Source organism: Cricetulus griseus, chromosome 6 (assembly GCF_003668045.3).
Source record: "Cricetulus griseus strain 17A/GY chromosome 6, alternate assembly CriGri-PICRH-1.0, whole genome shotgun sequence".
Lineage (NCBI taxonomy): Eukaryota > Metazoa > Chordata > Mammalia > Rodentia > Cricetidae > Cricetulus > Cricetulus griseus.
The window spans coordinates 47,850,498-47,869,173 of NC_048599.1; the positions used below are offsets into that span (position 1 = coordinate 47,850,498).

General features: G+C 46.6%; 1 protein-coding gene across 3 annotated transcripts in view; it reads left to right on the forward strand.

Moving 5' to 3' along the window:
• The window catches only part of C6H20orf194 (chromosome 6 C20orf194 homolog), a 137,477-nt gene extending 124,597 nt beyond the window's left edge, over positions 1–12,880 (forward strand). For all 3 annotated transcript variants that reach the window (XM_027421772.2, XM_027421773.2, XM_027421774.2), the window contains 7 exons: positions 1,240–1,326; positions 4,744–4,850; positions 5,146–5,220; positions 6,370–6,572; positions 8,060–8,125; positions 8,977–9,070; positions 10,072–12,880. In XM_027421772.2, the coding sequence (XP_027277573.1) occupies positions 1,240–1,326; positions 4,744–4,850; positions 5,146–5,220; positions 6,370–6,572; positions 8,060–8,125; positions 8,977–9,070; positions 10,072–10,184 (745 nt within the window). In that variant the 3' untranslated portion in view covers positions 10,185–12,880. The remainder of the gene's footprint in view (positions 1–1,239; positions 1,327–4,743; positions 4,851–5,145; positions 5,221–6,369; positions 6,573–8,059; positions 8,126–8,976; positions 9,071–10,071) is intronic.
• Positions 12,881–18,676: the final 5,796 nt, after the last annotated feature.

Sequence of the window (18,676 nt, forward strand, 5' to 3'; positions counted from 1 at the left end):
ATAATTGTTTTCTTATCCAGAGAAATATTTCAGTCAGTAAAGTATTTGCCATACAAGCGTGAGGGACCCAGGTTGGTCCTCAGCACCCATATAAAAGGCTGGGTGTAGTGGTGCATGTTTGCTAGTAGGTGCAACACCGTATATCTAGTCCCTAGCTACACACACAGACATAATGTGGAGGGCTGAGACATGACTGTGTGTACTGGGTACTAGTGCCTGGGAAGGTCTGAGGAGGGCATTAAATCCCCTGGAACAAAAACTATGGATGATTGTAAGCCACCATGGAAGCCTAGAATGAAACTCAGGTCTTCTGCAAGAATAATAGGTGCTGGAACCAACTCTCCAGCCCCCACTTTACATTCTTAAGATCTGGCAGGCACTGTGTTGACCAAATGATTAAATAGCCAAAACAGTAACATGACGTTCTGATATTGTGCGCCTCTCTGCTATGAGTTAGTAAAGACAGCATCACCTGGGTACTGATGGCCATCGCCAGATAAACCAGGCTTGGTAGTACATGTCTGTAGTCTCAGCTCTTGAGGAAGTAGAGATAGGAGGATCAGGTCATCCTCAGCTATTTTGTGAGTTCAAGGACAGCCTGGGCTACATGAGACCTTCTGTCAAAAAAAAAAAAAGTTTCTGAGTCATGGGTAGGACCTGAAATTCTACATTTGTAGAATTGCTGATCATAGTACTAAGTTCCTCAGATGTAATAGTATATTGTGGTCCTATAAGAAAAAGTATTCTTGCCGGGTGTTGGTGGCGCACGCCTTTAATTCCAGCACTCGGGAGGCAGAGACAGGCGGATCTCTGTGAGTTCGAGGCCAGCCTGGTCTCCAGAGTGAGTGCCAGGATAGTCTCCAAAGCTACACAGAGAAACTGTCTCCAAAAACAAAAACAAAAAAGAAAAAAGAAAAAGTATTCTTTTTGTTGTGGGTTTTTTTTTTTTTTTGGCAGTTTTTGTTTTGTTTGTTGTGTGACAGGGTTTCTATGTAGCCCTAGATGATCAGAAACTCACTCTGTAGACCAGGCTGTCCTCAGACTCACGGAAATCTGACTGCCTCTGCTATGAGAAACTATTCTTTGAAGATGCATATTGAAGTATTTAGAAGTCAGCTGTTATGCCTACAACTAATTGTCATATTGTTTGTCAGGAAACAAATGCATACATGTGTGGAGAGGTTAACATTGACAGTCTGAATTAACCCTGGTCTTCTCTGCTTCTCTGTGTTTTTAAAGGAATGAAGACATTGAGCTGATTCTCTCAGAAAACAGTTTTTCAAATCCCCAGATGCTACACTCTCGATACTTAATGTTTCCTGGCTGGCAAGTATCATTACTGAATAGTAGCTTTAAAAAGAAATACGAGCCATATCTACAGCAAAGAAAGAGCAGAAATGACAATAGCATGCACGCTTCACAAGGGTCACACTTGTTAACTGGGATAACCTGTCATGCCCTGTAGCCTTGCCAAGGGGCCAGGGCTCCACATTCTGAGTCTCTCTAGACATTGCAATTCAGGGGTCATCCTGTAGGCGCCAAGTACAGTGGGTCTTGGTGGCATGGCACCAAGGCTTAGATTCCCCAGGTGAAAAACCACCCTGTCTAGGGGCTGGAGAGATGGCTCAGAGGTTAAAGAGCACCAACTGCTCTTCCAGAGGTCCTGAGTTCAATCCCAGCAACCACATGGTGGCTCACAACCATCCATTATGAGATCTGGTGCCCTCTTCTGGTGTGCAGATATACATGGAAGCAGAATGTTGTATACATAATAAATAAAATCTTTAAAAAAACAAAAATCATCCTGCCTAGTAGTCAGCCATTTAGAGGAGGTAGTCGGCCATCTAGAGGAGGTAGGCTTCTGCAGCTGCCTCCTAACCCAGGAACCTCTCCAAAAAGAGGAGAAAGGTGAGATGCCAAGTCCACCATAATCTTAACCATCATCAGCTATCCCTGGAGCTAGGCATTGTTCTAAGACTGCTCTCAACTAGCTAGTGTAATGTAAATGTACACTAATAAAACACAAACAAAATTGAGAGTTAACTGTGGCTGCCTATGGCAGGAAGCTCTGTGGTGCAGTACTACTTCAGAGTTTTGCCTGGCCTGGCTTCTTTATTCCATATCAGCATAACACATAATAAATGCTACTAGTGTTCATAATTTATAGATGACAAAGAAGCAAGAAGTCTAATGACATGTCCAAGAAACAACTAGTAACTGAAAGAGCTGCATTCCAAGCCCAGATTGTCTGAGTCTGGAGCCCACTTTTAAGACACAGCCCCATATCCCCAGCTGCCTGTCCCTGCTCTCCTGCTGCCTTCGTCTCCCAAGTGTTGGTATTAGGCTTGGCCCACTATGCCAGGTGTTTTGTTTTGTTTTGTTTTGAGACAGGATCTCACTATGTACTGTGTACCTAGGCTGGCCTTGAACTCATGATGGTCTCCTTGTTTCAGCCTCCTGAGTGCCAGAATTAAGGCCTGAGTCACCATATCTAGCTCTAAGCCTGTTTTTTATTTCTTCCTTCCTTCCTTCCTTCCTTCCTTCCTTCCTTCCTTCCATCTTTCCTTCCTTTTCTTCCTTCCTTTTTTTCTTCTTCTTCCTCCCCTTCCTTTCCCCTTTCCTTCCTTCCTTTTCTTTCCTTTCTCTTTATTTCTTTCTGTGCTTGCGTGCCTGCATGTGCCTGCCTGTGTGTGTACATGTACTTGACTGTGTGTGAGCTTGTGGAGACCAACAGTCAGCTTCAGGTGTCTTCCTCTGCCCCTCTTTGTGTTTTGAGACAATGTCTCTCTAAACCTGGAACTCACTGTTTGGCTACACCGACTGACTAGCAAGCCCTTAGAATCCACCCGTCTCCTCTTCAGCCCTGGGGTTACAGGCACATGCCAACACATCTAGTTTACGTGAGTGCTGGTGATTTAACATGGGCTCATACGTCCTTGTGTATCAAGCACTTTATGCAGTGAGCAGTTTCTCTCACCCCAGAACCTTTTTGCTTGAGTCCTGGCAGCATTCGTCCTTGTATACAATGGATATTTCCTTTCTGTGGGTTTAGAAGAAAAGTTTAGTAGAAGACAATTTCCAGGGTTGGCCAGAATTAATCTCTCATTTTTCTCGATTATCTTTACTATCCTTACTTCTTCCAGGTGCTCTAGTCATTCTCCACACAACCCCCTCTACCACTGATTTTTTATAGGAATTTCAAAACTGATTGCATTATGCTATAAAAACAAAACAAAATGTTTTTTGAGGTTTTTTTTTTATGTTTTTTCAAGACAGGGTTTTTCTATGTAACAGTCCTGGCTGTCCTGGAACTCACTCTGGAGACCAGTCTGCCCTTGAACTCACAGAGATTCCTACTGTGTTAGGAAGGACTCCTAGTATCCTCAGGGTCTGAGGGAATACACAGGCGCTTGACTTTAGGGAACTACTGCTAGTCTAGAGAAGTTAGACAGACCTGTGTTCTCAGGGAGGTCTTGCTCCAAGGAGCCAACATGCTTTCCAGTCTCACAGTGAAGCAGAGGTATACACATTGGAAACAGTGCTTCAGCCAGGCAGTGGTGGTGCATGCCTTTAATTCCAGTACTCGGGAAGCAGAGGCAGGAGGATCTTTGAGTTGGAGGCCACCCTGATCTACAAAGCGTGCCCCAGGACAGCTAGGGCTACACAGAGAAACTCTGTCTCCAAAAAAAAAAAAAAAAAGCAAAAACCAAAACCAAGCAAAGCTTGCAGTTCAATCCCTAGCCCCATATAAACTAGGTGTGGTGCCCCATACTTTTAATCCCTGCATTAAGGAGGTGGACGCCCAGAGGATTAGAAATTTAAGGTCATCCTTGGCTACATAGCAAATTTGATGTCAACCTGGTATAGATAAGACCCTAGGTCATATAGGAAGAAAATATATTTTAAACAAGTGTGAGAGAGGATTGAACAAATGACAAATTATTCATCCCAAAATAGTATATGTAATACTGAAACCCCCAAACACTGAATGGATGAGATGGGAGCAAAGAGAACTACAATTTACTGTCTTTATACTGTTGTGCCCAAGTTTCAAAGATCCTCAGAGACCACCAGGGAGACAGGCCAATTGAACTGTAAAAGCAAGGTTTTATTGGTTCATCCAACCATGAAAGGGACCCTGTCTGGCAAGTCAATGCAGCAGCCTCCAGAGGGAGTGAAGTTCCCTGTCTATTGCTAGTTTCTTAAAGACAAAAGTTACAGGATTGCATCAGTAGGTATGGCTTGGTTTCTGACTGGTTGACATTTAGGAACAATTAGGAAAATTTCTCAAAGTCGTATTTTGGCATGAAATACCTGTATACCAGGTATTCTCATTGGTCAGTGCTGAGAGGGAACATTCTGTGGTTTCCATGGCTTTCTTGTTACTTGCAGGTGGCCTGTTGTTCATAGATACCAATAGTTTTAGAACTATATCCTGGAAACTACAGGGGAGGTTTTGGTCTCCCCTGGAGTTTCTTTTGTGGCCAAACCGTTCCCAGGAACCAAGTATCTAGGAGGCTTGGGGGCTGGGGGTCTGGAGTTTCTTTGTGTTCAGTTTTGGCCCTAGACTCTGGGAGGCCAGAGGATCTGGAGTTTCCTTGTGTCAGAGGCCTCCATGTCTTTTCTGTAGCCTGTCATGGCTGCTAAAGCAGGGGGCTGAGTGAGGGTCCTGGTCCCTTCATATACATGAATCTGTCAATGAATTAAAACTGTTTGTTCTTACATTATAAAAATTATTTTAAGGTATGAAGGCAAATTTGATTCTGGATCTGTCTTTCCACTAATGGTTCAGATCTGCGTATGGTTTGACCGTCCTCTGGAAAGAACTCGCTTTGTGACCAAGTGTAAAGGTAAGCCGTTGTTAGGACATGTTTCAGTCAGTGTCCTTCATGTTTTCTCCATAGTGTCAGAATCAAAAGCAGGTAGGGGGTTTGATGAGCTCAGAGTTCCCGGGTCTGATTATGTGTGGCCACACTTTGATCACTCTGAGGGAACAGTGGCAAAGGCCCCGGGCTGGAGGAGATGGAGATGGAAATGGCAGCTCTGAACCTTGAGCCCTTCCCCTGGCCCTGACCTTTCCAGTTATGTTGGCCTAAGCTTGGCCTCTGCATCAGATAACTGAATCCTATCCTTTTCCTCCACCAGCCATTCAGTCTTCCATCAAGCCAAGTCCCTTCTCTGGAAATATCTACCACATCCTTGGCAAAGTGAAGTTTTCAGGTAAATTCGGTGAGCCTTGGTAGCTTGGGCACTCAAGCTCATGGTGTGACCTCATAGCCTCTTCTGGCACCACCCTGCTCGAGGACCTTCTGGCCCGGTCCTCTCTGCCCTCTGCTCCTGGGTTACTCTCCATATCTCCTTGACTCCCATTCCACAGATCTACACCCCATATGGTCATCCGTGGCCGCCTCCTAGCCTTCCTCCCAGACTTGACAAAAGCAGAGCTCCCAATCTGGTCAAAGTCTTGGAACTCTGCTTTTTCTTTGTTTTGTTTAGTAAGCCTTAGACCCTTGGAGCCCTTAAAACCCTGTTGATTTTCTGAGGATGGGGTCAGAGAGGAACTCAAACATGTGACCTCAATGTTGAGGAAGAGGAACAAGTGCCAAGGAAAAAGAACAGCGTTTTCCAAAGTCCAGAGGCAGAAAAGTCAGAAACCACAGTAGTTTATTACATCTGAGGGGATGAAGGGTTTCTGCTGGTGGCCTCCAAATCTTGGAGCAGGGAACTACAGTGAGCAGTGTAGCCACTCTGACAGGACACGGGCATTTTCAGCCCAGCTAATGTGTGTCTATGCTTTCTTCCATTCTTTTATAAATCTGTGTTATTTACATTTTTGCAGGTTTTGCCAGCATGTATGTATGTACCATGTGTGCCTAGTACCCATTTAGATCCTCTGCTCCTGGAGTTATAGATGGTGTGAGCCACTGTGTAGGTGCTGGGAATCAAACCCTGGTCCTCCAGAAGAGCATTCACCACTGAGCCACCTCCTCAGGTTGCTGCCCCTCAGGCTGCTGGGTAGTGCTTAGGCCTTTGTGTCACAGCCAGACACTGCTTTCAGCCCCTGAGGTGCTTCCCTGGATGTCACTATCAGTGCAGAGGCCTCTCTTCTCCTTTTACAGCCTTGCAGAGGCAGTGGTGAGTGGCCCAGCTTATCTTCCTACAAGTCTTTTCTTCCTCTTGTGTTCCTCTGCCCAGTTAACAGTGTGTGTCTGATCACACACACCAACCAAGCCATAAACTTCTAGTTCATCCTTTCCAACTTGCCACTACCCATCATGTCAGTTCTTAGGAATCTGTCAACCTGCCAACACTTACAGTGTAGCATTCTTTTGGGATTTGATCTCAGGGACAATTGTGTTCTCTGTGCAGATTCTGAAAAGACCATGGAGGTCTGTCACAACACTTTGACGAACTCCCTGAGCATTATGCCAGTTTTGGAGGGACCCACTCCACCCCCCAACTCAAGAAGCACACCTCAAGACAGTGGGCAGCCAGAATGCTACCTTGTGTTCATCGGCTGTTCCCTGAAGGAGGACAGCCTCAAGGACTGGCTTCGACAGTCAGCTAAGCAGGTGACTTGCAAAACCAACATAGCTGAGCCCAGACATGACCAGTACAGTCCACTGACTCTGACCTTCTTCCCTCTAACACCCACTAGTATATACCTCAAGGCTCAGTCAATACTTAGGGACATTTTGGGATTAAGAAGCAGCCTGTGGGGGCAAACTCCAGGCAGATATGGCAATTACTATGTTTTGTATTTGGGTTTTTTTGTTTGTTTTTCTGAACAGGGTCTCTGTATAGCTCTAGTTCTAGGCTGTCCTCTGTAGACCAGGCTGGCCTCAAACTCACAGAGATCTGCCTGCCTGCCTTTGCCTCCCAAGAGCTAGGATTAAAGGCATGTACCATCACCACCCAGCTTGGTTTGGGGGTTTTTTTGTTTGTTTGTTTTTCAAGACAGGGTTTTTCTGTGACAATCCTGGCTGTCCTGGAACTATGTAGACCAGACTGGCCTCGAACTCACAGAGATCCCCCTACCTCTTGAGTGCTAAGATTAAAGGCCTGGCCCCGTGTACTTTTTTTTATTTTATGTATATGGATGTTTTGCCTGCACATATGTCTGCACCACATGCGTGCTTGGTGCCTGTGGAGGCTGGAAGAGGTCAGATCTCCTAGAGATACAGATAATTGGGGGCTGGAAGTCAACCCCAGGTCCTCTGGAAGCTGCAGTGCTGAGCGCAGGCAGTGTTGGTGGTTTGGCTTGTCCTGGAACTCTCCAGTAGAAGAGTTTCATGGGTCCTTGGTCTTTTCCATTGATACTAGTCTTATAGGAGCTATGAGCTGCCTCACATGGGTAAATTCTGCTTTTCCCTTCCTTTTGTTTCTGTTGGTTTGGTTTTTCAAGACAGGATTTCTCTGTATTGCTTTGGAGGCTGTCCTAGAAGTCCCTCTGTAGCCTAGGCTAGCCTCAAACTCACAGTGATCCTCCTGCCTCTGCCTCCTGAGTGCTGGGATTAAAGGTGTGTGCCACCACCACCCAGCTCTGCTTTTGCTTTTGTTTAAAGAGGTGTTTTGTAGGAGGTTGGGTGGTTTGTTGACTGAGGTGGTTAAGCGGAATCTCACTACTTAGGCCAGGCTGGCCTCAGATTTTTAATACTCCCGCTTTTAACCTCCCAAGTGCAGGGATCACAGGTGTGTGTCACCACTCCCTGCTTTGGTCTTAAATGTTACTAGACTGTGAAACATCAGGCTGTCCGTTACCTGTCATTGTTGTGGGTTAAGCACCAGAATCCGCCAAGAGGCAGGACTATGCCCATTTGTAAAGCACTAGGCTCTCTACCATTTGTTTCCAACTATCTTGCAGGGCTCTGTGGTGGGAAAGTAGTTTCCTCAGGAGAGTAGACAAGCAAGATATTATATCCACAAAAGCTAGTTCATTCGCTTTTCCTCCTTCTGGGATCTTTGCCATGTAACTGGCCCCCACCCTCCTTTGAGCCTTCAGCTACTCTTGTGTTCTCTCAGCTCTGCTGAAATATATGTTTTCTCCACATCTGCACAGAGGCCTCAGAGGAAAGCTCTGAAAACCAGGGGAATGCTGACCCAGCAGGAGATCAAGACCATCCATGTGAGTGGCCGCCTGCCCTACCTTTCCCTTTGCGCTTGGCCTAGACTTGTAGTGCTGTCCTGGGCTCGTTCACAGGGTGAGGGACTATTTGTAGATATCCTGGCAGTCTTGCTTCTCTCTGGACACAAAGGGAAGCTGGTCAGGAAGCCTGACCTGTAGCTTCAGTAAATGGAGTGGGCACTTCTGCTGTGACCTGTCGATGAAGCAGAAGAGATCTGGTCCTGTCAGAGGACTGGGTAATGGGAAGCCTGCCCTTCTCAACCTGCCCAAGTAGCTTTACAAGATCTCTGCTTAAGACAAATCACACAGAAGTCAGCTGAGGCCCAGAAGAAAGCCATATAAACAGAGCTGGTCATGGGAAGGCTGTGGGATCCTAAGGCCAAAGTGAGATTTCCTGGGTAAGTGTTACTAATAGCAGACTGATCCCAAACCTCTTCCCAAAGCTCATGTACACTGAGGCCTCAGGACAGAAGACCAAAAGCTACATTCTAAGCCCCATCATGGGCTGTTGCTAGACCCAATGTCTGTGCATCATGCCTGGTGCCTGTGGAAGCCAGAAGAGGGTGTCAGATCTCTGAAGCTGGAGTTATAGATGGTTGTGAACTACCATGTGGGTGCTTGGAACTGAACCCAGGTCTTCTGGGTTCAGTTCCCAGCTGAGCTACCTATGCAGTCAGCTTGCCTGGAACTCGCTATGTAGACCAGGCTAGTCTCAAATTCCTAGAGATCCACATACCTCTGCCTTCAGGGTGCTAGGAATAAGGGCATGGGCCTCCATGCCCAGCTGTTTATTTGTTTTGAATGAATGGTAAAAAGTTGTCACATTATTCAACAGGATTCTTTTCCAACAGGTGAAACGCCACTTGGATCCCCTTCCTGCAGGCTACTTTTACAATGGCACCCAATTTGTTAACTTCTTTGGGGACAAGACCGATTTTCACCCACGTATCCTTGAAAACAGTTTAACCCCAATGTGAAAATATGGGAGATGCAAGCCTCTCCTGTAAAATGGGTATCTGCTAGGACCAGCACAGCTAAGTCCTAGGAGCAGGCAGGGTCTGTAGTCCTGAAGGAGCTCACAGGGACAAACCCCACAGGCACCATGTTGTCCTTTTAAAGTTGTTGGTATTAGATTTGCCTTTTATTGAGCAGTGTGGGTTTTTTTTTTTTCATTTTTTCTTTTTAAATTTAAATTAGAAACAAGCTTGTTTTACATGTCAATCCCAGTTCCCTTTCCCTCTCCTCCTCCCCTGCCCCCCACTGGCCCTCTATCCCACCCCCTTTCTCTCCCTGGAGAGGCTGAGGTCTTCCATGGGGGATCTTCAAAGTCTGTCATATTATTTGGAGCAGGGTCTAGGCCCTCCCCCGTGTATTTAGGCTGAGAGAGTATGTGGAATGGGTTCCCAGAGTCCATTAATACACTAGGGATAAATACTGATCCACTACCAGAGGCCTCATAGATTGCCAAGGCCTCCAAACTGACATCCACGTTCAGGGGGTCTGGGTGGTCCTATGCTGGTTTCCCAGCTATTACTCTGGGATCCATGAGCTCCCTTTTTTGTTCAGGTCAGCTGTTTCTGTGGGTTTCTCCAACCTGGTCTTGACCCCTTTGCTCATCACTCCTCCCTCTCAAGCAGTGTGGTTTTAAGGCAGCACTGGTAACAACAGGGTCATGGCATACAAAGTGCAGATGGCCCATTACAGCAGTCTCTGTGTGAAGAGAAGGACAGGATGGAGTACAAGACTAGCAAGCTTCAATGTGTAATAAAACCCAAGAGCCTGGTTCTGGGACTTGATGACGCCTGTCACCCCTCCTTGTAGCTGAGGTACTCACTCTGTGTCAGACACTTTGGTTTCCCATACCTCAGGTTCCCACAGGTCCCCCTGGGATAAGCGCTCCTTCCTGTCCTCCAGGCTCATATCTTACCACCTTAACCAGGTGCCAGTAATGGACCAGTTCATGAATGATTATGTGGAAGAGGCCAATCGGGAGATTGAGAGGTACAACCGTGAGCTGGAGCAGCAGGAATACCGTGACCTCTTTGAGCAGAAGCCCTAAAGAAAGCTGTGCCTGTGCCCAATAGAGATGAATGAATGAATGGGTGTCCATCTTTCCTAGGAGGCCCCTCCTGAAGGGGCTGTCTCTGTCCTCCCTGGCCTGTGCCTGCCAGAGTAGTACATGTCGTCTTTATTCTCTCTTCTCTCTGCACCCTAACTGAGTGGGGCCTGTGCACAGGATGAGCAGCTCTGAGGAGAAGCCTTTGGCTTACACAGTGAAGCTGTTGGGATATAGAAAGAGCCCTGGTTTCCTAAGCAGTGGCCAGGCAGACATCCACAATGCCTTCTAGATGAGAGCATTTTTGTGGGATGAATGAAAGCAAGATAGGATGCTTTCTTCGAGTGTGAGGCCCCTGCATTAATAGCAGCACTCCCGGGGTTGGTTCTAGAGAGCCGCTGTGGCATCGCTTGGTTCTCTGATTCAGAGACAAGAGCAGGCCTGCTGCCTAAACCCTGGCAGTGCCTCACCTTCCCGCCAAGGTGAATATCCTGCAACTGGTTAGTCTTGGGCCCAGGGTCTAATCGTTTGGGGGCTGTTGGTCTCTGACACCCAGCTTCATCACCCCCTGTCATGGAAGGCAATACATTTCAGAAAATCTCATCTGAAACTGCCCCTGGATTTGTTTACTTGGTTCCTGAGGACCAGGAATTTCAAGAATTCTGATATCTAAATTAGAATCCCCTCCAGTGTTTTTTTTTTTTTTAGATTGGACCGTACTACAAAGGTAAACTAATTTGCATCCCAAGACTGACCTTCCTAATTAGAGTGAGGAGCAAGGTCACTAAAGGTGACATCTGCTAGGATGTGAGTGCCTCTGCTGCTTGGACTATGACCGTTTTCTGAGTTTCTTGGACTTTTCTGCATGCTGAGAAAGAAGCACATAGGTAAAGCCAGTGTCGCGTTCTGTAATGTAGAGAGGCTTTTGAGGGCCCTGGCACAGCGGAGAGGTAGATGGAGCATATGAGGCCATGGGCAAAAAGCAAAATAATAATCAAGGCTTGTCAGTAAAATATACTTTTATTAGGAAGAAAATATTTGAACCAAACAAGCCAAATTACAAGTAGCATTTGGATAAGAATTCTTGCATTAAGAAAAGCTTGTGAGAAAGGCCTATATGCTCTAATCCCAGCTCCAAAATACACTGGTGGCAAGGCCCTCCTGTTGAGCTCCAGTCTGGAAATCCCTGACTTCTGGCTGGGGTTCAGTAGCATAGATCTTAAGTGCAATTGATTAATAAGCAATGAGTTATCTTCACCAAGCTCTTTTTAAAAACTAAAATTTGAGCTAGCAGCCTTAGAAAAGGGAAAGGGGGACCACAAAGCTATTTCATTTCCTTTAGGGGGGTGGGGGGAGAACTACAGGCCATTTCATTTCCTGCAGGGTTGCTGTGAAGTTTTCAGTGGAAGCTCTAGATTAAGAGCTCTGGCTGCTTTGGCCTGGCAGTCTGGCTGCTGCACAAAAAGGTTTTTAAAGAGGGGTTGGGGCCACGCTGTGTGGTGAACTTGGTTTTTGACCATTGTCCATAGAAATGTGCTTTCACCAACCTGCCCCACTGCCCCTGTTCCTCTCATCAGAGGGAAAACTGATTACCTCAACGTGAATATAAAACTGTGGGTTTGAATAAAAGGCAGAATATTCAGAAGTTCTTTGCCAGCTGAAGCCTCCGTAGATGTTCCCAGCCTGCTTGGGAGTCTGTAGGGGCCCAGCAACCACACACTGTGAGTTCTTTGAGGACCAGGAGAGGACCAGGCTTCTCCTGGGCTGTTCCCTACAACCTGTGGGTCTCTTGACTTTGACAGTGGGATTTGACATCCACTTTGACCCTTTGAGTCAAACAGTGTGGTCTGAGGCTGTCTCATGAGGAAAAGCCATGGCGCTGTTTCAGCCCCTGATCTTAGAAGTGGATAGCAGGGACCCAGCAAGGATTTTAGGGATCAGTTCCCAGGATAGGCAAAGTCCTCCAGGGGCTTGTGTGCTTCCCACCAGCTTTCCTGTTAGCAGCTTCAGTTTTTATCACCAGAGTGAGTGTGATAGTGGTGAAGTCACTGAAGTTATGGGTTGTTTTGTTTTAATGTGGGATTTCCCCTTGTTGACTGGAGGGAGGAAGCAAATATTGGAGCCAGGTTGGCCCAACCAAGCCCTCAGGCCCTTTGACCTGAGGCCTGAACACTAGCCCTTTAGGCTGTGATCAGTACAAATATCCCTCCTAAATCCTGTTAGGATTTTGGAGAATTTTTGCACAGTAATAAGCTCTGGCTTCTCAAAAGGGAAACTTTCAACTCAAAGACTAAACTGTTAAGTATTCCAGCTGTGCTGCTAACTAGTTGATAGCTGTACCTCAAAAACTGGTGGGAAGTGACTTTCTCACTGTCCCTCAGTCAGATACTAATGGAAGAGCTCGCTTACGTGCCAAAATTCACTTTTATACTAGTTTTTCAATGCTTTAATATTTGTAACTTAAATTTTAAAAATTCATATTTACAAACACTACTATAACTTCAGTGAAACTGAACTGTGTGATTGAAGCTTTTTGCTTATTATAGTATTTATTACACTACTTAATTCAGTAAATATATAAAAGTAGCCTTCAATTTATTTTTATATTATTTTACATGTTTTTACCTGCAGTTGTGTCTGTGAATTTCCCTTGGAGATTAAGATGTAATGCTAAGGACCAATAAACTGTCACTCAACAAGTTGTCTCTGTCCCTGACTGTCCCATGCCCCATGTCCCAGGTATGGCTTTGGAAGGTAGAACCCTGAGAACTGGAGACTTCCTCAGTCTGGCTGGGATGTTCCTGGCTAGGACTGCTGAGAGGAGCCCTTGAAACTCACACTTGGAGCCCCCACAAAAGGTAAAACACCACACAGTCACCCACCCTGGCTTATACACTTGAGAAGTCCCAGGAGCTGGAGACAAGGTACACAAAACTGTCCCAAAGAAAAGCTCCCCACACCCCAAGTGCCCCCTGCCCACTCCTCTCCACCTCTCTGTTTTGTTTTATTGCAAGGCTCAGGGGTGGATCATGCTGGGCACGTGGCTCCATCACTTATCTACACCCCCAGTCCCTCCACCCTCTTTTTTTGTTGTTGCTTTCTTTGAAATAGGATGTCCTGTAGACCAGGCTGGCCTCAAACTTGCCAAATTGTAACAGAGGCTGGCCATGTTCTGTTCTCAAAAGTAATAGGTTTATAGGTGTGTGCCATTGTGCTTACTCACCCAACCCTGACCACCTGGCAAAGCTTCGGTCAGAACAATGCCTTCATAGCTTGATCAACTCCTTTACAAGCTCTGGGTTTACCCCTCACTCTCACTTTATGAATGGGGGCAACTAAGTTACCAACAGGCAGAGTAACGGCACAACAGTAGGGACACTGGCCTCATTCAGTTAAATCTGTCAGAGCCTTTGGAGTGGGGCTATAGGGGCACAGATCTTCCAAAGTTGGCCCAAGTGTCTGTAACACTAGAGGAATGAAACAAACATGAACTGGCATGGGGTTTGTATCACATGGCTCAGGCCTCCCATCTACCCCCTCATCCCCAACCCCAGAGCTGAGAGGGCTGATTCTTGAGGGACACCTCTCCAGGCAACCTGGTCCATACAGCTCCTGCTTCCTGTCATACCCACAGGGACCTGAGGCAAAGGGAAGTGCCCCAAGGAGAGCTCAGAACAGCCTTCCTAAAAACAGTGCAGAAGTTTGGGAGTTTGAATGCCACAGTACATGGGAAGTTCTGGTAGATGTGGGAAGGATGACAGCAGTAACCCTGCCCCCCAAGCCTCCTGCCTCACATCTTGCAGGAAGGTTGGGTGGGGAGAAACAGTGTCAAGGGCTTGCTCCCAGGCCATCACTGCATATCTCCAGTACGCACTTTTACAGCTTTCCTATTGGTCAGATGTACCTGACTGGTTTTCATAAACACTGTTTTCTGGTAGGTAGTCTTTTCTTTTCTAGTACAAGTTATAGGAAGAGTAGGGTTTTTGTTTTTCATTGTGCTAATGAATGAAAGACCCCTGAAGAGGTACTTTCGTAGAAGGAGAACCGTACCCAGGAATCAGCGAGACCATGAACTTGGATGCAAACTGCAAGGGGCTTTATTGGAGACACGGGTACCCGGGGTGACTTAGCTTCTGTGAGGCCAAGCGCGCCGAGCCAAGGGAGAGGGGTCCTTATATAGCAAAAAGCGCAAGCGAGAAGCAGGGATTCTATTGGATAATTCAAATGAGGCGCAGTACAGAGCTATTCCCATTGGTCAATGTAAATGAGGCGCTACTCAGGGTTATTCAAATGAGGCGAAGTATAGAGTCATTCAAATGAGGTGAAATACAGAGTCATTCAAATGAGGCAAAGTACAGAGTCATTTCTATTGGATGGTTCAAATGAGGCACAGAGCCAGTCCAGACCAGCATATTCTCAAGGTCTGGTGTCTGGTACAACAGACTCAATTCCCCCCTCCGCGTCCAGATGGCTGACCTTGGGGGCGGAGACCGAGTGTTCCCCATCGGGCGGGGGCTCGGGGGCAGGGCCCCAGGCCGGCTCACCTGGTGCTCGCCCTCGGGCCTCCTCTCGGGCTCCGGGCTCCTTGCTCGGCCCCAGCCCCGGCGCGCGGTGCCAGGCGGGCGGGCAGGGGGCACGGGGGCCCCGCCAGGGTGGACCAGCTTTGGAGGGAACCGGCGGCCGGACGTGCGGTGGCGGGGGAAGTGGAGGCCGGCGGGGGTGGAGATCGGGGAGGCACAGGAGCGAGGCATCCGCCGCGCGCCCCATCAGCTGCCGACTGGAGGAGGAGGCAAACTTAAGAGCTAAGGGGCAGGGGTCTTTCATGACTATACTGATTTTTGACCAAGGAAAGGAAAACTTTAAAAACATTTTAGTGGGGCGGTGGTGGCGCACACCTTTAGTCCCATCACTCAGGAGGCAGAGGCAGGTGGATCTCTGTTAGTTCGAGGCCAGCCTGGTCTACAAGAGAGAGTTCCAGGACAGCCTCCAAAGCCACAGAAAAGCCCTGTCTCGAAACCACCTCCCAAAAAAAGAAAAGAAAAAAAAAAACATTCTAAAGCCAGACAATGTGGTATATGCATGGTAATGCAAGTAATTTGGCAGGAGAATCAGGTGTTTAAGGTCAGCCTTGGCTATGTAGTTTGAGGCCAGTCTGGGCTCTATGAGCCTTTGTCTTTACCACACTATGGCAGGAGTAGTTAGCTGGCCAGCACAAATCATTGCACAAAACATGTGTACATGAGTGAGTAGGAGGGGAAGGGAGGGCCTGGGAAGAACTGAGGAAGAGGAAAGAATATAATCATAATACATTGTATGGAACTCTTAGAATGCCTTAGTCTAAGGACCTCAGTTTGATTCCCAGAACTCAAGTTTAAAAAAACATCTGGAGCTGAAGAGATGGCTCCAAGCAGCTAGAGAACTAGGGAGAGATGACTCCAATTCCAGAAGAACCTGGGTTTGATCTCCAGCACCCACACAGCACCTCACAACCATCTGAACTCTCCAGTTCCAGGAGATCCAACAGCTTCTTGTGGCCTCCACAGACACCAGCCACATGAGTGGTGCACAAATGTACGTGTAGGCAAAACACACACACAAAAAGGAAAAGAAAGCCGGGCGTGGTGGCACACGCCTTTAATCCCAGCACTTGGGAGGCAGAGGCAGGCGGATCTCTGTGAGTTCAAGGCCAGCCTGGTCTCCAGAGCGAGTGCCAGGACAGGCTCCAAAGCTACACAGAGAAACCCTGTCTCGAAAAACCAAAAAAAAAAAAAAAAAAAAAAAAAAAAAGTAAAAGAAAATTACGTCTGGGTATGGTGGCACATGTGTAAAAGTGTATAACACCAGCACTAGGAGATGGAACCGGGTAAACCCCTGAGACTCTCGACCAGCCAGTTAGCTAGCTTAGCCTGCTTGGCAAGTTCCAGGAGGTAAGAGACTAACTGTGTGTGGGGGGGGGTTGGAGGGGGCTTGAGGGGAGAGGAGTGGCATTGATGAACTTGACAAAGGAAGATTGTCCTCTGACCTGTGTGGAATATTCTTTTACACAGTGTGATTATGTGTCACTGTGATTGGTTTAATAAAGCAGCTGACTGACCAATAGCTAAACAGGATAAGGTTAGGCAGGAGAGTCAAACTGAGAATGATGGGAAGGAGTCTGAGGAGTCGCCAGCAGATGCAGAGAAGCAAGATGGACATGCGGTACTCAGAAAAGGTACCAAGCCACATGACAAAGCATAGATAAGAAATAGGGTTAATTTAAAATGTAAGAGTTTGTAGCGATATATTTGCCTGGACACCTGTAACAGTGGCCATGCCTTTCTTTTCAGCGTGGTTACAAGTATGGACATGACAGGTTGAAGGAAAATGATTGGGGCTGGTGGGGGGCGGGGGGCACTGAGGTCTTGGAGAGCATTGAGGAGTCAGGACTGTGTCCTTGGAGCAGGAGCGCCAGCGACAGTCACCATTTTCTATGTAAGTTCTTCCACCAATAAAACTCCACTAATCATTCATAGTGAGTCTGGTGAATCCTTAATTTCCACGCCTTCAAGAGTTAGCTAGTAACAAGCCTGAGCTATTGCCCAAGCATTTATAATTAATATTCAGTCTACATGTCAGTTATTTGGGAACTGGCAGGTGGGAAATAAACATCTACCAACAGACCTGCACACACATGAGCAATGGCACATACACACAACAAAAAGAATTCTCAGACTGGGGTTGCAGTTTAGTTGATAGAGTACTAGCCTAGCACGCAAGAAGCCCTGGGTCCCACCCTCAACACTGAATAAATTGGGCATGGTGGCACACACTTGTAATCCCAGCACTCAGGAGTGGCAGAGGCAGGCAGACCAGGACTTCAAGGTTATCCTCAACAGCACGGAGTTCCAAAAATAACAGTAAGGGCTGTAGAGGTGGTTCAGTGGTTAAGGACACTTGTTGCTCTTGCAGAGGACCCAGGTTCCATTCCTAGCACCAACATGGTGGCTCAAAAGCATCTGTAACTCCAGTTCCAGGGGATCCGATGCCCTCATCTCATTTCTGCAGGTACTACGTATCAACATGATACACACATACATGCAGGCAAACACAATAAATATGAAAATAATTATTATTCTGTACATTAAAATTAGCCAGGCATGGTAGCACATGCCTTTAATTATAGGAATTGAGAGGCACAAGTAAGTGGAGCTCTAGTTTGAGGCCAGTTTCAGCTAGATAGCGAGTTTTAGCTAGTCAGGGCTACACAGACCCTGTGTCAAGCAAAATAATTCACCAGCACCACTTGGCTGTATAGTTCCTTTGTACACTCAGTACACGAGTGTCCTGGGGGGAGCCTATTTGATAATCTTCTTTTCCCCTTTAAAATAGACTCATTTGGGGGAGGCAGGGGCTTGCTGCTCAGATTGGTGGTGGTAACAAGAGTACCAAACAAAGAGCCATTTTGAAGAACAGTTGATGACAAGACAATGACGGACTAGATAGCGCCAAGGAGATGGATGACTTGAAGGTAAAAGTGGAAAAAGCCAAAATGGAAAAACCCCAATGTTCTGAAACAATGCCAAACTTGTTTCATTCTCCAAACATCTGAAGAAAAATAAGTGTGTTTATCAACAAATTATTCTCCTTTCCCTCTTCAAGGCCTCTGAATTGCTAAATTGATCAGCTTAAAGCAAATACTGCAGGAGGCTCAAAGATTTCCATTTCATATTAATAAATAAAAATCTGCAAAGGAGAAAAGCAACCCAACAGTTTGCTTGTGCATCCTCCTTACCGCACAGTGACTGCTTTATAATGCTGCGACATTATAAAGAAGTTCACGTTTTTCCCCCTCATTGTTTCACGTTTTGGGAAATCGCATCTCTGAAATTTCATGCCTGGGTGGATGTACAAATAATAGAGAAATAAGGACAACAGGAAAAAGGAAAGATGGACTGATAAGGAAAACTGTTCAGTCTGAGACTAAATCTTCGTGGAATTTTCTAGCTAAAAAGACTCATTTCTGGGGACTGGGTGGGTCAGTAAGACACTTGCTGTGCAAGTATGGGGGCCTGGGTTCCTTCTAGAGCACCCTCATAGAAAACAAAAAGATGGGTATCTTGAACTGGTTGACTGGGAAGTGGAGGCAGGCAGACCCTGACCAGCCAGCCTAGCTTAATTGGCAACCTCAGAGACCAATAAGACAAGGTAGACAGCACTTGGGTTTTAACAGACAAGGTTGACCTCTAGACCACTGTCCACATAAGTGCCTGTCGTAAGTGCACTCCACAACCCCCCACCACAAATCTCATTTTAACATTTTTATTTATTTTAGGTTTTTATTGCCTTGTTGGTTTATTTGAATTTTTTTGTTTTTGTTTTTCTGGTTGGATGGCTGGTTTTGGTTTCCCAAGACAGGGTCTCTCTATATAGCCCTGACTGTCCTGGAACTCACTAATTAGCCCAGGCTGGCCTCAAACTCACAGAGATTGACTGCTTCTTCTTCCCTAGTAGTAGGA